We start from the raw sequence: 26207 nt of genomic DNA on the forward strand, positions 1-26207 counted from the left end.
AATCACCTAAAGCATAATCTCTTTTTGTCTAAACCTTTGCATACTGAATTAGATGTCCTCCTCCGCCTCCCCTAGTTCACAAGCCTCTGCCGCTGTTAATTTATGCTTCTCTCTCTCTCATACTCTCTCTTGCCTTAAAACCCTTCAGGGACAAGGACTACATTTTAGCACATCCCCCAGCTGAGTGGCTAACAAATGCTCTAAGTTCAATTTATGCTATTTGAAAGGGAAAAAAAAATGAGTAAATGAATGAAAAATTGAAAAAGGAACTAGATTTTCAACAGTTTAACATAAGCAGAATGAAAAAGGACCTGATTAATTCCATTTTGACATGTTATTATTTCCAAATAATATTATTTCCAAATAATGTTATTATTTCCAAATAATGCTATTATTTGGAAAATTACAAGAGCATTCTTTTCAGTAAAGTATTTTACGTCCATGTTTTTAAGTACGTGTTTTAAGTACAGTAGCTTTTAGGTTAGGGTGAAATCATTCTTTGGTGAGCATGGCAGGTGGCTGAATTAGCACTGCATTTCAGTGGCTTTCCTGAGTTGCGCTGGGTTGCTGACATCTGTCCCACGGAGGGGGCTTGGCCAGACCCTCTGGGAATGTAGTGTTGGGATCTTGCAGGAAATACAAAATCAGAATAGTAAGCTCTTGTGGCGCAACTATTTTCAAGATGTAAATCACCATATGGTAAGTAGTACAAATTAATTTATTATAAGCTCAATGTAAATCTTAAAGGATTTGGGAGAGGTTATAGACATTGTGTGGTAACGACTCTCCTTGAATGTCTGCCTGGAGCCTTTGCAGACAGGTATTGGTATGAAAATCTGTGCACACTTGATTAGGAAGGAGGACGTGGCAGTCACGATCTCATGTGAACTGATCCAAACTTCCATGTTGAGATGTTTAAGGGTTTGTTTTCCCAAATGATGCAAAGGATCTTGTCCTATCAGGTGTGAATCATCACAGACTTCGGCAGCACAGCGCTAGCAGGATGGTTACAGAGTAAGAAGCTATTCACACACTGACCTTTCACTTTTCCTTTCCGTCTACCAATTAACATTTCATCTGAGGTAATTTGGGCAGTATTAGTTTGACTTTTATAGGCAAAACAGTTATGACAGTGCTTCCTAACTTTGTGTTTACCCGTATTTATGTATACTGGTGTCACTTAAACCTCAGGAGTGATTAGAGGCTTTGGTGAATATGTCAGCTTGGAAATTGAATATTAAAAAGGTCTTAAGTTAAAGAGTTAATTGCCCATAGATTCAAAGCAAAGCTAGGAAAAACTTATTCTAAATTTTGTTTTTAAATTAATATTGTATTAGATTTGAATTCTAAGAAAATTACCCTGTTATTGAAACTTTAGGTGGTGATGATCATCTTTTTTTTATTCACTCCAAATTTTGGGTGTCAATTTTTTCCTTGGTCACATGAATATCAGCAGTGCTCCAAATGCAAAAACAAAACAAAACAAAACAGAAAGTCGATGTTAATCACAACAGATTAAACAGATTCTTAGAGGAACTGGGGAAGAAAACATTTATTAAGATCTAGTATGTGCCAGTAATATGTTAGGCAGTTTGAAAATACGAATTCTGTGGGTTAGATCTTTTAATTAGAGTCTCAGCAGGAAACAAATGCTACAGTAACAAGAGTTTAATGATGGGTCTCTCTGCAGAGTTGTAGTAGACAGCCTTAAAGCAAGCATCAAGGGATGGTGTGGAGCCCAGGCCTGAATGGTGGTGTCTGAGCCTGTGAGGGCTGGACTTGGAAGTAGCTGCCTGAGAGGACACCGTCGACATGATGGTGAGCTGGGAGCACGTAGCAGGGATGAGTGAGGGGCCAGTGCATACTTAAATTCAGTTCCGACCCTCTTACTTCCTGTCCATGTCTGCCATTGGCCAAGTCCTCCAGAGGCCAGAGGGCAAGAGAGCCTGGGGTAACAGTATGTAGACTTTAGTCTTTTGGGACTTAGTGCACAGTAGCAAGGGGCCAAAAATGGCTGTGTGGGACAAATGAAGACTATTTAGCACAACATTCTTTCCTCAAATTTTCAAATAAAGGCTACCAAAGACCGTATTTTCTTGATCATCATCTTAGTTGTTTAAATTGCTGAGGACAAAGCTAAAGGCATATTCCTGAGAAATGCCTGAAAAATCTGATCAAGAATGCTATAGTTATTAAACTAGCTTTGAGCTTCCTAGCAGCCAAAGAAAACAAGAAACCAAATGGTTTACGTAGCTGTCTCTGATTGTTTAGAAGCATACTAATTTGTCATTCCTGAACCGGGAATTATTTAGTGAAAACTTAGAACTGAATTCTTGATGTAGGAACAATGAACAACATACTATAGCATTTTTGTTGAAAATATGCAAATATATGCATTTGGATGTTTCTTATATTAGTTTTTGGCTTAAATTGAATTATGTTATTAAATTGTGGATTTCAGTTTCTATGTATCCATAAACTTGCCCTTTTACTGATTTGTCCATCTGTATATCCATCTTTTTTTATTTGGGGGAATTAGAAAGCCATTCCCAGGTACAATTAATAAAAGCCATCAATTTTTTGTTTACTTTTCAAAACTGTTACTGTGATTTTGATATTTAAATATAAAATACGAATGAATGCTTTAGTAGATACTATTGAGTGCTTTATTATGAGGATTTATCTTTCCATTTTGAATTTTTCTAGGCATGATTTTTAGATCAATTCTACATATATTTAACTGTACTGCATTTTAATTAAACTAAAATACAGGTGTTTATTCTTATAAAATGGCCCAATATCCATAAATCAACACATATGAAACTGGCGAGATGGTACTTTTTCAATTAATAAAGAATTTCTTTAAATGTTGAAGATTAAGATTATGAACTACTCTCTTAAGTGAGAATAAAAATTATGAAGGCATTATAACCTTGAATTTATAACAAAGTCACTGAAAAGCTATGACATTTATAAAAGAACCCAGATCCAACTTTTCAAGGGTTTATCTTTTGTTTAGCAAAGGTGCTTGTTGAACACCCTTCCACCTGAGTTGATATCATGTGTGCATGTTTGAGGCAGGGAACACAGAATCCTCAGTCTCTGACCTGTTCCAGACCTGCTGTGAGACTAGAGATCAATCAATGAGTATATACTGATGACCTGTTACACACCAAGTTTTATATTAGGTGTCATGAAAACACAAAAAATATGGGATGTAGTTTTTTATTTAAAAATTTAGTTTCAGAATTGAGACCCAAAGCAATAGACATGGATCTAGGAGAATATGGAGCAATTGGTAAATTATGTATTTAAAAAGGTTCCGAGAAGAGTGAGATAAATGGAGTACTATAGTTGGAATGACTTCCAAGAGGAGGGAGAATATGGGCTGGACTTTGGTAAAAGGATAAAGTTTATCTAGGGAGGAGAGGAGAGAAAGAACAGTCCTGTGGGAGGGAAATCTCTTAATAGATTGAAAAAAAATATAAGTAGGGGACAAGAATCTTGCTCCTTCCTCAAAATGAGGTTCTTATGTTGGAAGCAATGTAGTTATTTTAGATTATTTGTTTTTCTTACTCCCCTGTTTGGACATGGTTTATTAATTTTATTGGGGTATGGTAGGAACATATTGGAAGCAAAGTAGTTATTTTAGGTTATTTGTTTTCCTTAATCCATTGCTTTGTTTGAAATGTGGGGTTTTTTTTGGTTGTTGTTTGGCTGTTTGTTTTTAATTTTTTGATAAACAAAGTTAAAAAATTGAAAAAAAATCAGTAGAAAAATGGGAGTAAAAACTAAATGACAAATAGGGTGGGATGGGGGGATGGTTTGGGTATTCTCTTTTCACTTTTATTTTTTATTCTTATTCTGATTCTGATGTAAGGAAAATGTTCAGAAATAGATTGTGGTGATGAACGCATAACTATATGATCATACTGTGAACAGTTGATTGTATACAATGGATGACTGTATGGTTTATGAATATATTTCAATAAAACTGAATTAAAAAAAAAAAAAAAAAAAAAAAATGAGGTTCTTCAGTATGGTCCTGGCCCAGTGTGCTAGAAGTGGAGTATAATGGGCTTCTTCTCAGACCTACAAAACCTGAGTCAACAGTTTAACAAGGTCCCCAGATGGTTCAAAAGCACTTTAGAGTTTGAGTCAGCTGAGAGAGGTCCCGGGTTGAGCAGGGGTGGGATGTAAGTTGTAGATGTTACAGAGCCAGACGGGCGAGGGCCTTGTCAGTGAGAAGAGGGGAGATAAATCAGTCGATTTGGTAGAAATGTAAGAATTACGGAGTTAATGGCTTTGCTGCACTGTGAGGGCCCCATCTTGCATTCACTCTATTTGTATAATACTGGAACAGTGGGTTTAAGGGAAATCCTCTTGTGAGTTTATCTGGGTGTTAAATTTTGGTTTCAAAAATTAGTATTTTAATTTTAATAGAATGGAGAGGCAGTGCCCTAAATTATTAGGCTGCCACTTTTGAAGTTTTTACAGTGTTTTGTTTTAAAGTTGATTTAAAGTAATACGCTGCTCTGTAGGCCTCTCATCTGTAACTTCCAGGAGACCCTGTAGATGCATCGCCTTGAGGTAATGATACATTCTCAGAACCTGGGAATGTGTCTGTGTCTAGTAACACAGCTGTTTCCTTTGAAATCTGAGTCTTGTGCATTTTCCCTGCAACTACAAAGTCTTTTCAAAACAGGTGAAGCACAGTAGTTAACCACCTGAGGTAATTTCCTACTTGTAAGGGATGCATGCCAGCTGTTTTCCATAGTGCTTTTTATACCAGATGACTCAGTAATGAAAACATAATGCACTCTTCCAGCATAGGTTGATTGATTGATTGATTTAATGTCTTTTTATTGTAGCTCTGATAACAAATAAATAGAAAGAAAAGAAAATGGCTTTAATGATTTTTAAATGAGGTATTATGTTTGGAATGTGAATCTTAAGTCTCATGAATTATCGAATAACTTACTTAGAATAATATATTACCATACAGTAACAGATTATTGGGAAATGTTGGAAATCAAGTTGTTGCTATGGAGAGGACCAAATTGACAACTTATTCCATCGGATCTTTGAAATACTGTTTCTCATTTAATAAGGAAAACACGGCAGTGATTTGGTGAGGGATTTAGTTTTGACATAAGAAGAATTTACAAACCTGTTTTTCCAGAAGTAGTGGTACACCAAAAATTTTCTATTAAAGGTGGTATTTAGAGAGCGAGATACCCCATAATCTATGTGTATATATGATTGTCTTCAACCACTTATATTTGTGAGTTGACTAAAAAATTCTGGTGCTCCTTTTAGCTGTGCAGAAAAATTACATGTAGAGGTCTATACTTATTTAAAATATTTCCCTTTATTAGTTTTAGGATTAAGCTGAAGAGGCCTGTTTTTAATGGTTTTCTGAGAATATCTTCTCTTTGTATTCAATTAACTGGAATGTTTTACTGAAGATTCTCAATTCTTTTGACTATTTTTGGACAACTTTAAAACTACACAAATTTGCATCAAGCAGATAATCTCATAGAACTTGACATCATGTTCTGTAATATACTCTAAAACAATGTTGATTAATGAAAAAGGTTCTTTAACTTGGTTCTTCTATGTGAAATTAATGGTTGATTTTTATTTGAAAAATAGTCCACTTTTCATTTTAATTTTCTTTTAGTACTAAAATCATTATATTTCCAGGTCTACTTTTTAAAGTTCTTTGTCAATATTTAAAATTTTCATACATATACATGCAATGTTAATAGTTTCAGGTTGAACTAGTTTAAAATATTATTGGAGATAAAGAATGACAATCATATTCTATATGTTTCTTATGGTAATAAAAGTTAATGAAACACTTTACAATGCTCTAAGAAGGAACAACATACAGATGTAGTTGGAAAACAGTTGTTTTCATATCTGCAAACCCCAAGTACTCATTTAATAAAGAAATGGTAATTTTAAATGTGGTTTGACTTTAAATTAATCCCGGGTGAATAGTTCAGATGAGAAAAACAAAAGCCTCTTAGGCCATCTAGATTTAATTTAAAAACCTGAATTTTTAAAACCCTGGATTTTAATAGAAATGTGTAAAGATTAACTTTCCTTTAAATGGGATGGATGTGAATTACTGGTGATCTTAAAACCTGAAATATTGTGACAAATATGCATACCATGCTGTTGTCATGTCATGATAGATAATATTTCTTCCAGGGCAGCTGCATTTTCAGTAAGTTTTTTCGAGAATCTTTTATTATTGAACTTGACCCAAGATCTATGCTTGATTATATTCTTTAAATTCTTTAAAATTCTTTAAAAATTGTCATTAATGTCAACTGAATATTTATTGCATATCTTAAAATAATGTATGTCCCTATTTCAGCACTGTTATAGTTATTTAATATGCTTTTTCCCTTATTTTTAGTGGATTTAAAAAAATTAAATCATGCCTTCAAAAATCTTATCCATACTATATATTCAGTAATTTAATTTTAGAGCTGGAAAGGATTTGATTGATCTTCTGTTTCAGCTTACACATTTTACAAATAAGAAAACTTATCCCAAAGCATCTAAATGATTTATTTTAGAGTTGATTCCTATTTCTAAACAGCAAACTTTTGAAACATAATTGATTTGTGAGTTTGGAACTAGTTGTATATCCTTTCTAAAAAGGACCCATTTTCAAATTCATAGAACTGATATCTCAAATTGTAGGATTGTATGAAACAATGGTTAATTGACCTTCAGTGATGATTTTAAGGACTCTTCTATGTAGAGGAATCAATGGCTGTTCCAATGCCTATGGCAAGGGGAAAGTCGGAGGCTCATAGAGCGATCCTGAGATCTGATCAGACGCATGTAGTTGTTCCTTGATTAGAACTCAGCTGTCCTGCCTGGAATGATTCTCCAAAGTTCTTGGGTCTGTCCTCTGGGCTCTTGGTTCCCTATAAGAAGGGCTGGTTTACCAAGGAGTCATTTTTTCACCTTCTTTCCTATCTAGAGTTATTAAGGGATCCAAAGTTATCTTTTCATTTTGTATTTTCTTGTTGCTTTTAGTTCAAACTGGTGGTATTTCCAGTAGTACAATTCTTTTTAAAACTTTGTGGGCTTCCTATGATTCTAAAATCTTGGAGAGGCTGTGAGAGAGAAACAATTTCATTTTAGAACTCACCAAGTCCTGGCTCCTTTACCCGTAGTACTAACTTCTTTAGTTCACCGTACCTGCTAGTGTTTAGTATTACTAGAGTCAGCAAAAAGAAGCCAGGTGACACCTTCAACACACTGCCTAGAAGTCTCCTGAGTTAGATCATCCAGCTAATTAAGTACTTTTCCTGTGTTCTAGGCTCCCCCATGAGACAGTGTTGCTAAATTTTCTGCCATTACCAAACCATAGTGCTCTTTCCTCCAGCTTCCAATAACCTTTTCCCCACATTGCCTAAGTCCTCACTGGCAGACTCTTTTCAGGACCATCATCGTTGATTGCTCTATGTACTTCTATCATCTGCCTTCTGCTTGGTGCCAAAGCCACCTGTTTTAGGATGTGTTTTGGCAGCATGCCATGTTGAGGTACCAAAATTTATTCTAGTTATAATGGCCATCTAACTTATTTTCCCAAAAAGTAGCAGCTTAAAATAGTAGCAGCATTTTATTATTATCTCTCAAGGTTCTGGTGGTTGACTGAGCTCGACTACGTGGTTCTCACCTGGGCCTCTCATGCTTTCAGTGACCTGGACTAGAATTGCCTGAGAGCTTGTGAACTCACATTTCTAGTGGCAGGGCTGGGAAGACTCAAACATCTGGATCTCCTGAGGCACATCCTTGTTTCTGTGTGGTCTTTCCATGTTGTCTTCCTAGATCTCTCTAGGGCAACGTCACCAAAATATCTATCTGTTTATCTTATCGAATCATGGTCAGTGAATTATGCCAGTACCAATCCTGTGCTAACATGTTGGCTTAAGGTTATCACGATGTGTGTCTTAAAAGAGAAAGAGCCAGATAGCAGTTGTGAGACTTCCCACAGCATCGTTCTGTTTATTAGAAGTGAGTCACTAATGGCTCATAATGGAGGGCAGGGAAAAGATTTTGATTGCACTTTTTGTGGGAAGAATGTGTTCAAGCCATCACCATGGCTTTCAAAGCATTTTCTTTTAGCCCTCAAGGACCTGTGTATGCATTTCTTCTGGTTTTTTTGCTGAATATGCTAGATTTGAAATTGCTGCATTAGAAATCTCTGGATAACTGTAGTTTCACCTTGCATTTGTCTATAGTACTATATAAGAACCTGATTTCTAGGATTGAAGAGAAGAATCTGTTTGTCTCTTAAGGACACCCTACATTCTAGAGAACTCCTCTGGAATCCTGCTTGCTTCTGAGAGGCCACTACTCTCCAACTTCCTGAATACAAATGGAAATCTACATTTTGCCCATTTTTGGAGACTTCATCAAAATTCATTGTTTCTCACATAATTTGGGCAAATAATATGTTTGTTTTTTGTTAACCATTACAAAAATATGTTTGCAAAATTGTCACACTTAGATAATGAAATGAATTAATAGAGTGCCAAAATTTGGCAAATAAAATGCCTGCCTGATAAATATTTTATTTCATAGGACACATTTCTGGCTATATCATAAAACTGAACACCTTGAATATTTGACATGAATTCACAGTAAAATTAAAGCTTTTAGGAAAATTAACTAAATTTGCTGCTCTTACTCTTTTTTAGTTGCATGTAAATAGGTGTTTTTGTATTTTAGCTAGATAATAATACACCTTAAAGATGCACTATAATACTTATGCTAATTTTGTATGTTTTACTTTGTGGCTTTGAAAGGATGATTTATATTTTTCAAATGCACCATCAAAGGGGGGGTTCTTTTATGAAAAATTATATGAATAAATGAAGAAACATCCCCCTTCCACACTTTTTTTTGCTTCTTCTCAAGTGTGTTTTCTGTTCAGCTTATAGTCATGATGAGGTTTCTTCCATCATTTAAAAATGAAAGCAGCAAAAAATTCTCCCTTGACCCTGATATCCTGTCTTTAGCATCTGCCATCTCTGTTCTCTAAAGTATTAATAGAATAACCAGTACTTGCTTTCTCAACTTTCCCTTTCCATTTACTTAATAAACCTCTGTTAATAACCTTCTCTGCCGGTCCTTAATCATGAATTAGTACTTAGCATACCTCTTCTTTCTTGTCTTCTCAGTGGCATTTGAGTAGCCCGCTCTCTACTCCTGACGTCTCCTGTCTCATGGGTTCTGTAATTTAATCCTCTTCTACTTTTCTTTTCATCTGTCTGATCTTTTTCTCTCTTTATTTCTTTCTTTTTTCTGGTTTCATTTACTATCTCATTGTTTTTCCTCCCCTTCAATTTTGATGACCCCAGAATTTTTTTTCATACCTCTTCTCACACTCCATTATCATCTTGAAGAAATTGACCTTTGGGTGAAATAACTTCAAAGTTTTTATCTTCAGACCACAATTTTTTTCCAGAACCCCAGTCATATATTTTTACTCTCTACTTGGCATATATAATCCAAGTATCACAGATACCTCACGTACTACTCCTGAAATAATTTCAGTAATAAATTTGTAATTTTAAGTATTTCTTTATAAATTATTTTAAAAGTATGAGCTAATTATCCTCATTGAATTTTATATGTAAAGAAAACATAGATTTCTTTAAGGAATCAGCTTTATTTAATCATAATTCATGTAGTCAATAGACATTTGTCAATCACCTTGTCCCTATGCTAGGTACAGAATAGGCTGAAAATACCAGCATGAATTGAATAACTGCCCCCAAGCAGTTTCTTCCCTTTCTATAAACAAGATGGTCATGTAGACATATGCTAACACTGCAGTGTAATAGTTGCTATACAAAGGCATATAACACGGCTTTAACAGATCAAAGAAGGGAATAGCATGTGTCTAAGAGAAATGAAAAGGCAACACAGAAAGTATATTTTATAAAACTGGGTTGTGGAGACAAAGTAGGAGGAATTTACCTAACAGATATTTGGAAGAAGTTCATTTTAGGCAGAGGAAACAAGGAATGGCATGCATTATGATAGGAAACAGTGGGACCAAGGATCCTGGACTTTATTTGGTGTATATGGGGAAGAATAGGAGATGCTTGGGCACAGAAATCGCTTTGGCATGTTTGTGCCCACTTAAATCATTCTGGACACTTGTAGGGTAGATTGGAGGGGTAAGAGAAGAAGGCATGGAGATGGATTAGACCAGTGAAAACATCTAGATGAGAGATGGTGAGAACCCAGACTAAAATGTTGACTTTGCAAAGAAGGGAGAAAACGTTAAGAAGAATTGAGCAATGCTGGTACTGAACAAATGTCCAAAATACATATGTACATTATATGTTTGTATTTTGTTTTTCTTTTAAATTGTAGACATGGGATGTAGAACTGGAAAGATCTGCAGAATCCTGGGCTGAAGCTTGTTTGTGGGAACATGGACCTGCAAGCCTGCTTCCATCAATTGGACAGAATTTGGGAGCACACTGGGGAAGGTAGCTTAAAGTGTAACTTTTTTTCCTGAAAAATAAATGTTTGGAATGAAAGTGCTTATTACATCACCATTGCAAATAATCAAAGGCTTGGTACCTAAAAGGAAAACAATCATACCGACACAAGCAACAAAGAACAAATATTATACCAGACTTTATTTTAAATCATTGGTATTAGTAATGTACCAGGCATAAATATTTCTGATTGACAATTTGCTTCATAAATATTGCTTTCCTATGAAACTTTTTATTAATCTGTTTTGCAAGATTTGGTTTTACACTTTATTAATCTGTTTTGCAAGATTTGGTTTTACACTTTCAACAACTACTTCTCTTTGTAATGATTTTCTTTCAAATAGATACAGGCCCCCAACGTTTCATGTGCAAGCATGGTATGATGAAGTGAGAGACTTTACCTACCCATACGAGCATGAATGTAACCCGTATTGTCCATTCAGATGTTCTGGTCCTGTCTGTACTCATTATACACAGGTATGCCTTGGGTGTACTATACTCCATTCTTCTAGGTTGAGTTAGTGTAACTGTGGGAGAACTGAGGCCACTTGAACATGTTCCTTTCTTATGCCATTTGGTATGATCATTTAAAAAAAATTATAGTTAAAAATTGTTTTACACAGTAAAAGTAATTCTCAGAAAAAATACCCATGCATCTATTTTTTAAAGACATTATGTTAATGATTTTACATATAAAACATTTTTAATAATTCCCCTGTAAATGTAAGTGGAGATAAATTTACCACCTTCAAAGGGAGGAGTCCCATATTATTTTTTATTTTCCAAAGAATAAAAATCTAGTTTTATTTGACAATGACATTCAATATTTACATGTGTGCAGCATTTTTAAAATTCAGTGTTCATATTTAGAATCAGATATATTCTAAACTTTTAAATCAAACAATTGAAGGTAGAAACAACTAAATAAAGCTTATCACTGATGTGAGTTTCTGCAATTTCTGTGACTATTAGTGAATATAATGTAGATGAATTGTTTTCTGTGCCTTTCCAAGTGACAAGATTAAAATCTGCATTGAACCACCTAATAGGCACAGTGAAAAAGATCATTGTTCTATAAGAAATGTGAACACCTAAATTCTTGTTCTTGTACTTTCTGTTTGAAAAAACATGGGGTGAGAAATTGTTAGGAGGCAAGTTTTTCTTCATGAAAACATTAATACTGCATTTAGGTCTGTGAGCTTGTAACTTTTGCATTTATTAAGTAAATTCGTATTTTGAAATACCTACATTTTATAGTCAGTTATTTTACCTGTAGACCTCAGTTCTTAAGTCGAATTAAGCACTTTCCCAAAGTCTCAGGAAAAAATACGCTTTTTGATATTGTCTCATTTTGTTTCAAATGATAGAAGTTTGTTTCTTAAGTTTTTATACATTTTTCTTTCAGCTATGTTGATGTCTTATTTCCTCTCAGCTTACTTTTCCTGGACCTTTCTTTTCTTGAATGTAGGTGGTGTGGGCAACAAGTAGCAGAATAGGTTGCGCCATTAATTTATGCCACAACATGAACATCTGGGGACAGATATGGCCCAAAGCTATCTACTTGGTATGCAATTACTCCCCAAAGTGAGTAGTCAAAACACTGCTTTCATTTCTAATTTTATTCTTAGCAACACAACTTTATATTCCTAAATTTTTCTCATTATTCAGTTTGAATGATTGAGTAACATGTATTGTTTTAATTCAGTTTATTTAATTTGGATACAATTATGAGTTGCCTGACACATAAAATCAGTGCTTAAGGGGAATATGAGTATTGGAGTTAGGATCTTTGTGAAGACAGCAATCATGTATTTTAGTTTTACTCATTGCCTATTCTATTCCATGAATATTTAATTTTTATTTATTGGAGATTAGCAACTGTAGAATAACTGAGAAACATATTTTCAGCTGTGTAAAGACCATTTAAGTGATTGCAGTGAAAATATTACACAACTGTACTTAGGTTCAGATCTGAGTATTTTTATGAAAGCAAATAGAAAATGGGTGGCTATTTTATGGCAGAGTTGGGTCTTCTGCAAAAGTTTGATTTTGTAATTTTTAACAATATGTATAAATGAATTAGAATATTTTCAAAAGAATGAGGCAGTAGTATATTTTAAAACCCAGTAACCAAAGGACTCTGTACTAAAAGATATGTGTCTTAAAAATCTACATTCCTTAAAGATTCTTATATAGTAAATATTCTGCAACATCTCAAATTATGCTATTAGACTACTTCTTAACTGAGTGGATCATCTCTTTAAGGGGAAACTGGTGGGGCCATGCCCCTTACAAACATGGACGACCCTGCTCTGCTTGCCCACCAAGTTTTGGAGGGGGCTGTAGAGAAAATCTGTGCTACAAAGGTATGTGCTATTATGTTGTAACATTCCATTTGATTTATAGTTTAATCTTGTGTCTGCATTAAATTGTGTTTAAAAAACCAAAAGTGGTGTTCATTTTTACATGAAAGTTTTCAGAACTCTAGATTTATAAAGAAACCATTTAAAATATTTTTAAAACATTCATAAAATATTCGTAATAATAATGTCTATTTTACCAACATGTATTTAGAGGAAAATTATCATGATTATTTCACTTCTCATTCCATTTTGAGTTTATCACAGAGTGATTAATATGTTTATATTCTTAAAAGGCATCTTGATGTATTTATTGTTGACCAGATATTTCCATAACTGTTACTATTTTTGAAGAATTTAGTAATTTAACACAATTTATTTTTAGCCCTTAAAACTTTTAACCAATATATCTATCCATGGATCTTATCGAAAAATATTCAATGAATTATACAGATATTGTACTTTTCACTGCAGAGTATACAGTTACTCATGTTGAAATGACAAAAACAAGTATAAAAGCATTAAAAACTATTGCAGAAGTAGTGCTGTCAAATTCATTTGAAGTCCTCAAAAAGCAGATATAAATATGGTGTCCTATTTGTAGCCTGTGAAGATAAAATGTATATGAAAAAGCTTGATGAAAAGACGTGCTCTTGTTTGGCACCCAAGGGAACAGTTTTTAATGCCTTGGAGGTTTTTCTTAATGGTGATGAAAGGAAATGAAGATTAATGCAGATTAAATGTATCAGAAAATATTTGAACAAATGAAGCCCTTTTCCAGTGCTCGTAAAGAAATGTGTAGTTGTTTTTCTTGATGACTAGACGCTAATTAGCCATGAATGAGCAGACAAGAACTAACCATATATTTCCCTCTGCTGTATAAGACATTTTTAAATTCCGGGAAACATTTGCAGCATTTCTTCATTATGTGAGCTTCCATCTGTTTTCCATCCTCTCCGCCTCCAAGCCTCTGACCTATCTGCCCCTTCACCAAAGGCCACTATATTTAACTTAAAACTGGCATTCCTCCGACTTCATTCTTCCTTTTCCTAAGTTCTGAGTTTCTTAGATATACATGAAAAGATTAGAGAAAAATAATGCACATCTCCAAAATGTACCACTGTGAAGCCTGCAATGAAGGCTAATCTGGAAAAAAAATTAATTTAAAATATGAAGTTATTCTCCATCTTCAAGTTTACAGGTCTAAACATTGAATTTCATTCTAAAAGAGAAAACTCTTTACATGTAGATTGATAGTGTAGTAAATAGCAAAGCATGTCAATCCTTCTTTAGGCCATATTTCCTTTCATGAGAATTCTAAATGTGATCCTCCTGAAAGTATTAAGAATATTGTTTCATTTGGGAAAATCACATTCACTTAAGCCCTCATGTCATTACATCACTGTGCTAGATTTCATGATGTTAGTATGAAAACTAAACTCTGATAACATACTGAAATGTAAGCAAAACTTGGAAATGACTTCATTGATTTTTAGCCAAATGCTAGCATAAATGAATGAGGGGCTCAAAGCTGTCTGTGTGTATTTCATGTATTCCAGTTTGGTATGTATAGGGACCGCCTTACACCAAAACCTTTGCCCTAAAACAATACTGATTTTCCTAGTTTTTCATGTTACTGGGCATATGAAGACATATGGTTATTGTGGGAATCTCTGTACATGTGAGTTGGGATTCATGTTTCTTAAATCCCTCTCTCCTAACAGAAGGTTCAGACCAGTATTACCCTCCCCAAGAAGAAGAAACAAATGAAATTGAAAGGCAGCAGGCACAGGTCCAGGATACCCATGTTCGGACAAGAACCGATGAAAGTAACAGAAACGAAGTCATAAGCACGCAGCAAATGTGTAAGACCTCTGCATTGCATTAATAGGATTTGATTAAAAAATATTTGAGAGTTTAAGTAAAAGGCATACCCTTCTATATTTTATAATTAATTTGCACGTTTTTAGAATGGAAAAAATTTAACATTAGACTAGATGAAATGAAGTAAAACAGCTTTCTTTCCAAACATTAAACTGAGTGGACTTTCTTCATATTTGAGAGTTTAAGTAAAAGGCATACCCTTCTATATTTTATAATTAATTTGCACGTTTTTAGAATGGAAAAAATTTAACATTAGACTAGATGAAATGAAGTAAAACAGCTTTCTTTCCAAACATTAAACTGAGTGGACTTTCTTCCACCAAGTAATTTGCAGTATGTGTGGGAATCAAACTTTTTGTAGTTAGATCTTTATTAATGTATTTCTGTCTCAAAAATGTTAAATTGTTAGCACTTTCTATTAGATTGTAGTTGAGCTGTTTATAATCAGGGTGTATATGACAGTTTAAATGTCGCACTCCTAAAATAATGACATGTTGTCATCTGCAAGAGCTGGGGCTCAAAGTCCAAACTTTAGAAATATGTCTAAACTGAAGATCACCATGATTCTTTTAGATTAGATATTTCCTTTTGGGATTAAGGTTTTGTGGGCAAATGTTTTTTATTACATTTGTTCTCCAAGGACCTAAATCCAATGAAGGCATGATATTCCACCAAAAACCATTTATTGAATGATATACATAATTTTATTTGCATTATTTGTTGTTGATATAATATACCAGTATTTCATATTGAAGGTGTGTTTTTCAAAAAGGCTTTTGACCAAAATGTTTATTTTCTTTAGTATTCTTTGAAAGCAGTCAATTCTGAGTCAAGCAGGAAAACAGCATTGTCTGTGACAAAGATTTTTCTGCATATTCATTTCCCTATCCTAAATGGTTTTTTGTTTCTTTGCAATATTTATCAAAATAAAGTATTTACAAGAAGTGAAATTTGTCAAAACACTTCGTAGGATTCTTTTCCAGTGAAAATTAACAGAAAATTTATGTAATATTAATATCTTAATTTTAAACAAATAAAAGTTAGGTCCTCTGGCATTTGAGTGATATCAGGGGATGCTGATTTTTTTGGCCATTTTTAACATGTATGGTGCCAACATTCTGTAACTTTAAGGTCATAACTCTAGGTTCCTTGAGGAGAAGATCTGTATTTTGTTAGATTTTTGTATCCCCAGTTTCCACCATTAAATAAATGAATGAATAAATAAATGAATTCTTTGGATGTAGCCAGAGATTGTTGTGTTCAGTATAGCTTTTGTTAGAAAGGTACCTCTTTAGAAGTGGTAATGATATTATTCTTTTTTAACAATTGGGAATAAAAATATTTAAGATAATTTTCTCCTAACATCTTTTTAACAAGTGTGCATAGCCAAATATAACTTTAGAAAACTGAATATCATTTTAAAATGAGAACTCTTTAGTTATCTAAAACAAAATGTGTGTTTTATATTCCTAGAAATACTTTTGCTGGAACCCATGTGGCTTGTGGGGTAGACAGTATTATTTTGCACTTGATAGATGGAGCATTTAGGTTTCATGAAATTTAATTGCTTGTTCATGGTTTTGAAGTGACGAGTAAGTGACAGAGCAGGGGGAAAAAAAAAGACAAAAAACAACTAGAAATTTGCAGGCCAGAGGATATTTTCTGATTCTTAGCCTGACCCAGTGTTCAGTGTACCATGTTGCTTTCAACCTTTTGATTAAGGGATTGTTCAGAGAGGTATTTTGCAGAAAGTTATGGTGATACATTTTATATAGCAGTTTCTCCAAGCCTAGCTTCTTTTACATTGCCTAATTATTTTGGTATTTTTTTCCCTTTTAGCCCAAATTGTTTCTTGTGAAGTAAGATTAAGAGATCAGTGCAAAGGAACAACTTGCAATAGGTAATATTTGTTATTGTTCTTAAAATTAACTTACAAAATATGGAAAATATTGTCATTTTATCTGAAATTCAAAAAAACTCAATTTCTTTCATTTAGATATGAATGTCCTGCTGGCTGTTTGGATAGTAGAGCTAAAGTTATTGGCAGTGTACATTATGAAATGGTAAGTATTATAAATACAATTGTTTGGGGAGAGAGTCCTTCCATATAATATTTGATTTTTTAAAACAATAAATTTTATTTTAAGAGCAATTTTAGATTTAAAGAAATATATTTTATTTTTTAATGTGAAAAATAACTGAACTTATATAAGTACAGATGCTTCACTCAGAAATGTTTATTTAAAGTCCTATAAGTGGTAACTAGTCACAGTCTGTGCAGACTCTAATATTTTAATCCTTTTCTTCCCTTTTTCCCCAAGCAATCCAGCATCTGTAGAGCTGCAATTCATTATGGTATAATAGACAATGATGGTGGTTGGGTAGATATTACTAGACAAGGAAGGAAACATTATTTCATCAAATCCAATAGAAATGGTATTCAGTCGATTGGGTAAGTACCTTAATGACCTTTTGGACCAGATGGTTTTAAATTATAAAAATGAGTTACATTCTTTTAGAAGAAATCATAGAATTTAATTTGTAAACAGAGAAGTCAATAATTTTCAGTGTTCTTTCCCACTGCATAATTTCCATAGACAAAAAGAAGAGAAAATATCTGAAATTTTCATTGCTGTACCTTTTTTTCTTATAAAGGGCATACTTAAAGTCCAAATTTTCAAAGATTTCATTAAGAATTTACAAATTTACAGTAATTCCCAACTTTAGAGCAATAAATTTTTCAGCTATAACAGAAACTACTCCAGAGAAGGCTAATGATATGCATATTTCCCTGCCCTGTTTACGGAAAATGGCTCATTTCTTATAACAGTAATTTTATTGAGATGAAATAAGTTAATAAACAGATATAGAGAACTTTAAAAAATGTTCTTTTATGTGTTATATACCATGTTGTCTTCCTTTTGTCCATTAAAATGTGATTTTACTCAACAAAATAGCATTGATTAACTTCTGAAATGTTTTTGATTAAGTATATTAAATATCTTATTCAGAATCACTGTTTATTTTCATATATACTCTAGAAAGTAGAAGAGGATAGGCATTTGAAATATCTTTGCTGCGTCTCTTTTTCCTATGTAAAAATAGGTTTTATTAGACTTCATAAATAATACCTTCTCTTAGGAAATATGGCATAGTCTCTTTCTCATCTATATAATCTCATGCAGCTCCACACTAAGGTTAAGTGGGAATTCAAAATGGTAAAAAAGGATTTATTAAAAACCCAGACAAATGGAATGGAATTATAGCCTATGTATACAATTTTATTCAAAGACTTTAAGTATAGTTTTCAGACGTATGTGCTTATTCTCATTAGTAAAACTTTATAGAATCATTGATTGATTAACTTATTCATGCAGCAAATATTTATAAATTAACTTTAATAAATAATACATATTAATTATTATTTTCAGTAAGTCAAGCACTTTTATCTTATTTACTTTTACTCCCTTAAACTTAGTTTTTGTTCATGCCTGTTACAGAAATTCTCTTAAAACTTGAGGGCTGCATTCAATAGATTGTAATTTTTGTGCTCCAAAGAATATTATTTCTTCTTTTGAGTAAATTACACATGATCATTATTAAACATTGAATTTGAAGTTGACAGTAATAAAGGTTTGTCAAAATTGTGTAATACCCTCAGTTCTGAGCTAATGTATTCAGAGGATATGCCTTGTTAAAGTACCATTACAAATAAGCCTCCCTTTTTGCAATAGACGTTTTGAAAACCTGGATATAAAGAAGCCAATTAAAATTTTTGTATTTAATGATGTACCTAATCTTATATTCCTGTGCTTTTATAATGTTGTAGTGAGGGGGGAATTCTTTCATGCATTGTAAACATACTAGATAACAGGGTGGGGAGGGGTCACTTTCTTAAGGTACTTATTATCTAGTAATCTTTTAACAACACTGCCTTGCACATATTATTGTGAGGAGTTATACAGTTTGGTTCTGTAGCAACATACAGGTAGTATATTAAGAGTTTTAAAAAATTTGAATAGCAAAGAAATATATATAAATGTGTACTGTTGATGCTATTATCTGTAACTTTTTTTTCTTTATTAGAGAAGCTATGGGTTTACAGAACAATCATGCATAAAATACAGGATTCCCAAATACCACCCTATTACTAACACCTTGCATTGATGTGGAACATTTGTTTCAATGATGTTAGCACATTTTTGTAACTGTACTATTAAGAAAAGTCCACGGTTTGACTTAGGTTCACTGTTTGTGTAGTGCAGTTCCATGGATTTTTTTTTTAATTTTATTCTCTTACTCTCTTACAATCTAACATTTCCCCCATTTAACCATATTCATGTATTTATTCCAGTGCTTTTAATTACATTCACAATGTAATTGTGAATTACCATCACCACCATCCATTACCAAAACACTTCCATCATTCCAAATAGGAACCCTGTACATTTTAAGCCCTAAATGCTCATTCCTTATCCCCACCCCGTTCCCCTAGTAACCTGTATTCTAGATTCTGACACTGTGAGTTTGCTTGTTCTAATTACTTTGTATTGGTGAGATCATATATTGTTTTCCTTTTGTGTCTGGTTTATTTCACTCAGAATGATGTCTTCAAGGTTCATCCATGTTGTCTCATATATCAGAACCTCATTACTTTATACAGCTGAATAATATTCCATTGTATGTATATACCACATTTTGTTTATCCATTCTTTGGTTGATGGACATTTAGGTTGCTTCCATCTTTTGGCAATTGTGAACAATGCCACTGTGAACATTAGTGTGAAAAGTTTGAGTCCCTATTTTCCATTCTTTGGGGTATATACCTAGTAGAAGGATTGTCAGGTCATATGATATACCTAGCTTTTGAGGAGCTGCCAATGTGTCTTTCACAGCGGCTACACCATTTTACATTCTCACCAGCAGTAAATGAGTGTTCCCATTTCTCCACATTTTCTCCAACACTTGTATTTTTCCATTTTTTTTTTAAATGGTAGCCATTTTACTGGGGGTGAAATACTATCTCATTGTGGTTTTGATTAATGTTTCCTAATAGCTAATGGTGTTGAGCATCTTTTCATGTGCTTCTTAACCATTTGTATATCCTCTTTGAAGAAGTAAGTGTCTATTCAAGTCTTTTGCCCATTTTTAAACTGGGTTGTTAGTCTTTTTATTGTTGAGTTGAAGGACTTCTTTATATATTCTGAATATTAACCATTTATTGGATATGTGGTTTCCAAATATTTTCTCCCATTGTGTAGGTTGTCATTTTACTTTTATTATAAAGTCCTTTATGATAATGGCACAACAGTTTTGAATTTTGATGAGGTCCCATTTATCTACTTTTTCTTCTCTTGCTTGTGCTTTGGGTGTAAATTCTAGGAAACCAGTGCCTAAGACAAGATCCTGAATATGCTTCCCCATGTTTTCTTCCAGGAGTTTGATAGTTCTGGCTCTTATATTTAACTCTTTGATCCATTTTGAGTTGATTTTTATAAAGGTGTGAGGCAGGGGCCCTTTTTTTGCAAATGGAGATCCAGTTTTCCAGCACATTTGTTGAAGAGACTATTCTTGCCCAATTGAGTGGTATTTGCCACTTCTTCTAAAATCAGTTGGCTGTAATTGTAAGGCAGCCATTTCTGAGCACTCTGTTTGATTCCATTGATTTATATGTTTGTCCTTGTGCCAATACCATGCTGTTTTGATTACTGTGGCTTTGTAATAATTTTTAATGTTAGGAAGTTTGAGGCCTCGAACTTCTTTCTTGTTTTTCAAGATGACTGGCTATTTGGGGCCCTTTACCCTTCCATATAAATTTGAAGATTGGCTTTTCCATTTCTGCAAAGAAGGTTGTTGGAATTTTGGTTGGGATTACATTGAAGCTATAAATAACTTTGGATAGGATTGACGTTTTAACAATATTTAGTCTTCCAATCCATGAACAAGGAATTTCCTTCCATTTATTTAGATCTTCTTTGACTTCTTTTAGCAATGTTTTGTTGTTCTCTGTGTACAAGACCTTTACATTCTTGGTTACATTTATTCCTATATATTTGATTCTTTTAGTTCCACTTTGCTGACTTCATTTTTTAGCTTTAAGATCTTTGCAGTGGATTTTTCAGGATTCCCTGTATATAGGATCAAGAAGTAAATGGGGAAAATTTTACTTCTTTGTTTCCAGTTTGGATGCCTTTTGTTTATTTTTCTTGCCTAATTACTCTGGCAAGAACTTCCAGTACAGTTTTGAATAAAAGTGGTGACAATGGGCATCCTTGTCTTGTTCCTGATCTCAGAGGGAAAGGTTTCAGTCTTTCACCAAAAAGTAGGATGTTAGCTGTGGGTTTTTCATATATTCCCTTTAAGGCAGTTAAGGAAGTTTCCTTCTATTACTAGTATTCTTAGTGTTTTTATCAAGAGAGAGTGTTGGATTTTGTCAAGTGCCTTTTCTGTGTCAATTGAGATGATCATGTGGTTCTTTTCCTTCATTCTTTTAATGTTGTGTATTATATTAATTGATTTTCTTATATTGAACCACCTTGCATACCACAGATAAATCCCACTTAATCATAGTGTGTAATTCTTTTAATGTGCTGTTGGATTCAGTTTTTTAGTATTTTGTTGAGGAGTTTTGCATCTATAGTAATAAGAGATATTGGTCTGTAATTTTCTTGTTATCTTTAACTTATTGAAATAAGTAATGAAAAGAGACTGTCCTCTAATGTCAAGAACCATACTAATTTGGGTCATAGTTGAAGGTAATATGGATTCATACAAAATAGATTATGTATTTCCAGAAGACTACTTATCTAGATATTTTAATTAAAATGCTTAATAAAAAATAAAGTGCTCATAGACCTGAAAAATACCGGAAATGATGATGATACATGTAAAAAAATGTTTGATATTTTTATCTTTTTATCTTCAGCAAATATCAGTCGGCTAATTCCTTCACAGTCTCTAAAGTAACAGGTTAGCACTTTTAAATCTTATTTAATTTTCTTTACTACTGTGTTGTATGTTACTGCTTCCAAAGGATTCACTTATTGGTTTGCATTTCAATTTTTATAGTTCAGGCTGTCACGTGTGAAACAACTGTGGAACAGCTCTGTCCATTTCATAAGCCTGCTTCACATTGCCCAAGGTAATGGTTTAGAAATTTTATCATTCTTCTTTATCAATGAAAATGGAGCTTTGGTCCCACGGTAACTGTGTTTGCCTGGCTTTCTGGTGTCTCTAAGATATAAACAGCAGATGATCTTGAACTGCTCAGCAGATGGGAGGGAGCAATGGGACCTCCTAGCGTGCTTCCCAATGGGACAGCCTTTTCTGCCATCCCCGCATGGCTGGACTTGTGCATGTCATCTATATGTTCACACACACTACCAGAGTTCTTACTACAGAAACTAAAATGACATCACTCAGATTTTAACATTGTTATCCAGTTCCTAAATTGGATAAATCTAATCATGGTTGGCAAATCAAAAAGCCCATCTCTGCCTTTTATTTGTGTTTTGCATACTATCATTAAAAATTATAATGGAGTTTGTCTGCTATAAAGTAATGAAAAAATGCTTCATCTATCTTGTCCAAATAAAGTTGTTAAGTTATTGAAGTATTATTATAAAGACATGTTTATTTGGGATGATAATATTTTTAAAATGTGTATATTGCACTTTTGCAGTCAAGAGGAAGCTTTAAGTATGGGGGAGTAGGAACAATAAATACTTATTAATTGTTGAGAGATTTACTTCATTTGGGTAAATTAATTATATTTAAAAATTGCATTCACTGTGAAATTTAACTATGAAAAAATGTGATTTATTGGATTTCCACCCAAGCAGATAAACTTTTGGAGTTGCATTGCTAAATGTTTCAGAGACAGTAAGGCGTAACTATTAATTCGGTCACACTCACCAAGTATACACACATTGTTCACTGCATCATTTATGATTTCATGATTTTCAGGCAAAGTGGGAGTGGATTATAGTCTGCTCTATAGCATTCATAATTTTTTTGTTAATCTTATAAAATTGAGCATCCTTTGGATTGCTTGGAAAAAACTAATACCAAGAAAGAATTTTTTGCCAATTTGCACTGCTAACTTTTCATTTGAATGGATCAAACTCCTTCCCCTTGTGGGCATGTTTGCAAGCACCAATTAAAGAGTGTCTGGAAAGTCTTGCAAGTTATGAATATTAATAGCTCAACCCCTGAAATACTGTTAGGTAAAATCAATTATATCTTGCACTGTTTTAAAATATTCTGAATGGGTAAAGTCAATTATATCTTGCACTGTTTTAAAATATTCTGAATGGGTAGGGTTTTGAAACACATCCAAGCAAACTATTGTAGGGCTTTAAAATATTTTATTTATTTATTTTTCAACCTTACTAATTCCTTTCCCTGAAAGATTTTGTTCACCTGTAATTTAATCTAAAGCTATGGCATAAATAAATTAAAGGATTTTTAAATGAAAATTTTGTACTACTTTGGGATACCTGTGGAAATTAAAAAAAATTTTTTTTGCTTATTTCTTAAACCTTGCATCAACTTTTTTGTAATTTTGAGTTTAATTGTAGAAGGATGTTTTTTTTTTTCTACCAATTATTCAGATTTAAATGCAAGAGAATCAAAATCTGTAGAGAATGCTTTTGTTTGTGCTTTTATGAATTTGTAATTAGCAGTAATGACTTAAAACCTCTTCTGTAGTAATAAAAAAGATGAGTAAAGGGAGCTAGCTTCTATTGAGCATTTACTTTGTGCTAAGCATTTTCAAATGTATTCCTTCATTTACCCTTTCCATCATTCTATAGGGAAGACATTATGATGGAATGAGACCTGAGTAAGGTTTGGTAACGTCCTTCAACTGCCTAACTAGTAAATGATGCAGCTGGAATTTAAACCTAGTTTTCCTCTTTCAGAGCCAAAGTCCTTGCTCTTACTGTACAGTGATCTTTAGAAGTGATTCCTTATAGAACAAGGTTGAACTCCCTTCGAAACATATTAATTCACAAATTCGTATATATGTTCCCTTGAATTCTATCTGTCATTTCTCAACCATATCTATGCTTTAGAATTTATTGTGGAGGTTTAAAAAATATTGATAGCTGCATGCCAGCAACAGGTTCAGACTTCTTTGTCTGAGGTGACCCCTAGGCATTAGAAATTTCTTTAAGCCTCCCAGTATTCTAATGTATGGCCAAAGCATATAACCTTTGCTGTCAGCCATAAGGATTCATAATAGGAAAAAGGAGGTATCTCCCTGCGTTATCCATTCTTATTTGTATCCACACTATTTCCATTACTGGAAAAAAAAATTCTGTTTTAATTCTAAAAACCAGTAGTGAGATTTAAAGATGTCATTGTAATTTGACAAACTATATTTACTGAAAATTTTTGGGGGAAAGTTTATTTACTTTCAAAAAATTACTTTCCCTTTTAAAACTATAGCAATATGTAGCACTTAAAGAATGAGGTTGGTTGTTCACAAGGCGAATGCAAAACTGTAATGGTGATATAAGGAGTAAGTCCTTTACTTTCTGTTTTTAGGAGATTTCTCAGAGATCTGATGTAAACGTAATCAATTCCTTCATATACTTCACACACAAATAAGCTACCTGTTTCCTTTTAAAAACCATTCTGTTAGTCCCTACTCTACTGTGAGAACACTGTTAGAATATTTTTGATCAACTACTGTGGTGTGTGCTACTTGAGAATGTTTTAATTCTACAGCATGAGTTTTTCAGGAATTGGCAGATTGCAAACTGTGTAGGATAATTTGAGGACCCCTTACTCCTTGAAATGCATCATATACTTTTTTTAATAGATTGTATTTTTCTTATAAGGAGGAGAAGAGATATATTGCTAGGTGAAGCGGGTGAACATCAGCATCACAATAGGGTGGAGAAAAAAGTAGTTTTAGAATTTCCATTTATACATACTTACTAAATACCTACTATATCACAGAATTATACCAGGTCCAATCTCAGCCATGTGACTAGGTTTATGAGGATCAAATAGTGATAATCTCTGTGGAACATCCCAACATAATGTCTGCCTCTAGTAGATGTTAAATAACTGGTAATTCTGTATCTCAGGTACAATCTGTATCAAGGTGTTCCAAAAGAAAAAAAAAGTCATTGAAATAAAATATTAATAAATGAGTCTTTTATTTCTTGGTGTGTTCTAGGAAGAGGGGCATCCAAAAAAGTAAAATGGTATGAATTCATTAAAATTTAATTTTAGCTTTTGCCCTCATCAATATAATAAATCTGTAGAAATAATGACTAATATGTAATTTTGACCTTAAGTAGTCTGGGAAGCCTCTTATTTCTTTTATAGACTAGTGAAAAAAGATTGTCTTTTCTAATATAAAAATGAGAAGGTTTAGAATGTTTTTACTATTGTATTGTGTGTCTATGGCTTTTCTGAAAAGAAAGGCTGAAGTAACCAGCTTACTTAATATATCTTTTTTTTTTTTTCTTTTTCAGAGTATACTGTCCTCGTAACTGTATGCAGGCAAATCCACATTATGCTCGTGTAATTGGAACCCGAGTTTATTCTGATGTAAGTATTCTAATTTATAGAATTCTCAATAGTCATGTTAATACGTTGTGTTTGTTTGAAACTGTTATGGACTCCAGAAAAGCCGTGATATTTTAATCCAGTCTTGGGTGGAACCTTTTGATTGAGTGTTTCCATGGAGATGGGACTCATTCGTCTGTGTGTGAGAACTTTGATTAAGTTATTTCCATGGAGATGTGACCCCACCCCTTCCAGATGGGTCTTAATTAGATCACTGGAGTCCTTTAAGAGAGCTCAGGAAGAGAAATTGCTCAGAGAAGCTGAAAGAGACATTTTGTAGAGAAGCTAAGATTTATAATTCAGAGTTTGCCTCCGGGAGAAGCTAAGAGCCAACACAGACCCAGACTCTTGGAGACACTTGGAGACGCTTGGAGATGAAGCCCAGAGTTTACCCCCAGAGAGGCTAAGAGAGGACTTCCAGATGCTTAGAGAGAAATGCCCCAGAAAAACCAAGCAGAGAGCTGAGAGAAGCTAAGAGAGAAAGAGACCCAGAGACATTTTGGAGAAAGTCATTTTGAAATGCAACCTGGGAGCAAAAGACCAGCAGATGCCAGCCATGTGTCTTCCCAGCTGACAGAGGTATTCCGGACCCATTGGCCTTTCTTCAGTGAAGGAATCCTCTAGTTGATGCCTTAGTTTGGATACTTTGTTGGCCTTAGAACTGTAAATTTGCAACCTAATAGACCCCTTTATAAAAACCAGTCCACTTCTGATATTTTGCATAATGGCAGCTTTAGCAAATCAAAACATATGTATACAAACATACATATTTAAATGTCTATATATATATTTTTATACAGAGCAAGGAGCCAGATTCTTTGTTGACACA

General features: G+C 33.5%; 1 protein-coding gene across 1 annotated transcript in view; it reads left to right on the forward strand.

Annotated features, from left to right (window-relative positions):
- The window catches only part of CRISPLD1 (cysteine rich secretory protein LCCL domain containing 1), a 43652-nt gene that overhangs the window by 11947 nt on the left and 5498 nt on the right, over positions 1–26207 (forward strand). The window contains exons 3-13 of the mRNA XM_037802919.1: positions 10420–10538; positions 10895–11027; positions 12019–12134; positions 12816–12916; positions 14635–14775; positions 16634–16694; positions 16791–16857; positions 17116–17246; positions 21720–21763; positions 21863–21935; positions 25285–25360. Coding sequence (XP_037658847.1) covers positions 10420–10538; positions 10895–11027; positions 12019–12134; positions 12816–12916; positions 14635–14775; positions 16634–16694; positions 16791–16857; positions 17116–17246; positions 21720–21763; positions 21863–21935; positions 25285–25360 — 1062 coding nt within the window. The remainder of the gene's footprint in view (positions 1–10419; positions 10539–10894; positions 11028–12018; positions 12135–12815; positions 12917–14634; positions 14776–16633; positions 16695–16790; positions 16858–17115; positions 17247–21719; positions 21764–21862; positions 21936–25284; positions 25361–26207) is intronic.

The sequence above is a fragment of the Choloepus didactylus genome, chromosome 14 (assembly GCF_015220235.1).
Source record: "Choloepus didactylus isolate mChoDid1 chromosome 14, mChoDid1.pri, whole genome shotgun sequence".
Taxonomy (NCBI): domain Eukaryota; kingdom Metazoa; phylum Chordata; class Mammalia; order Pilosa; family Megalonychidae; genus Choloepus; species Choloepus didactylus.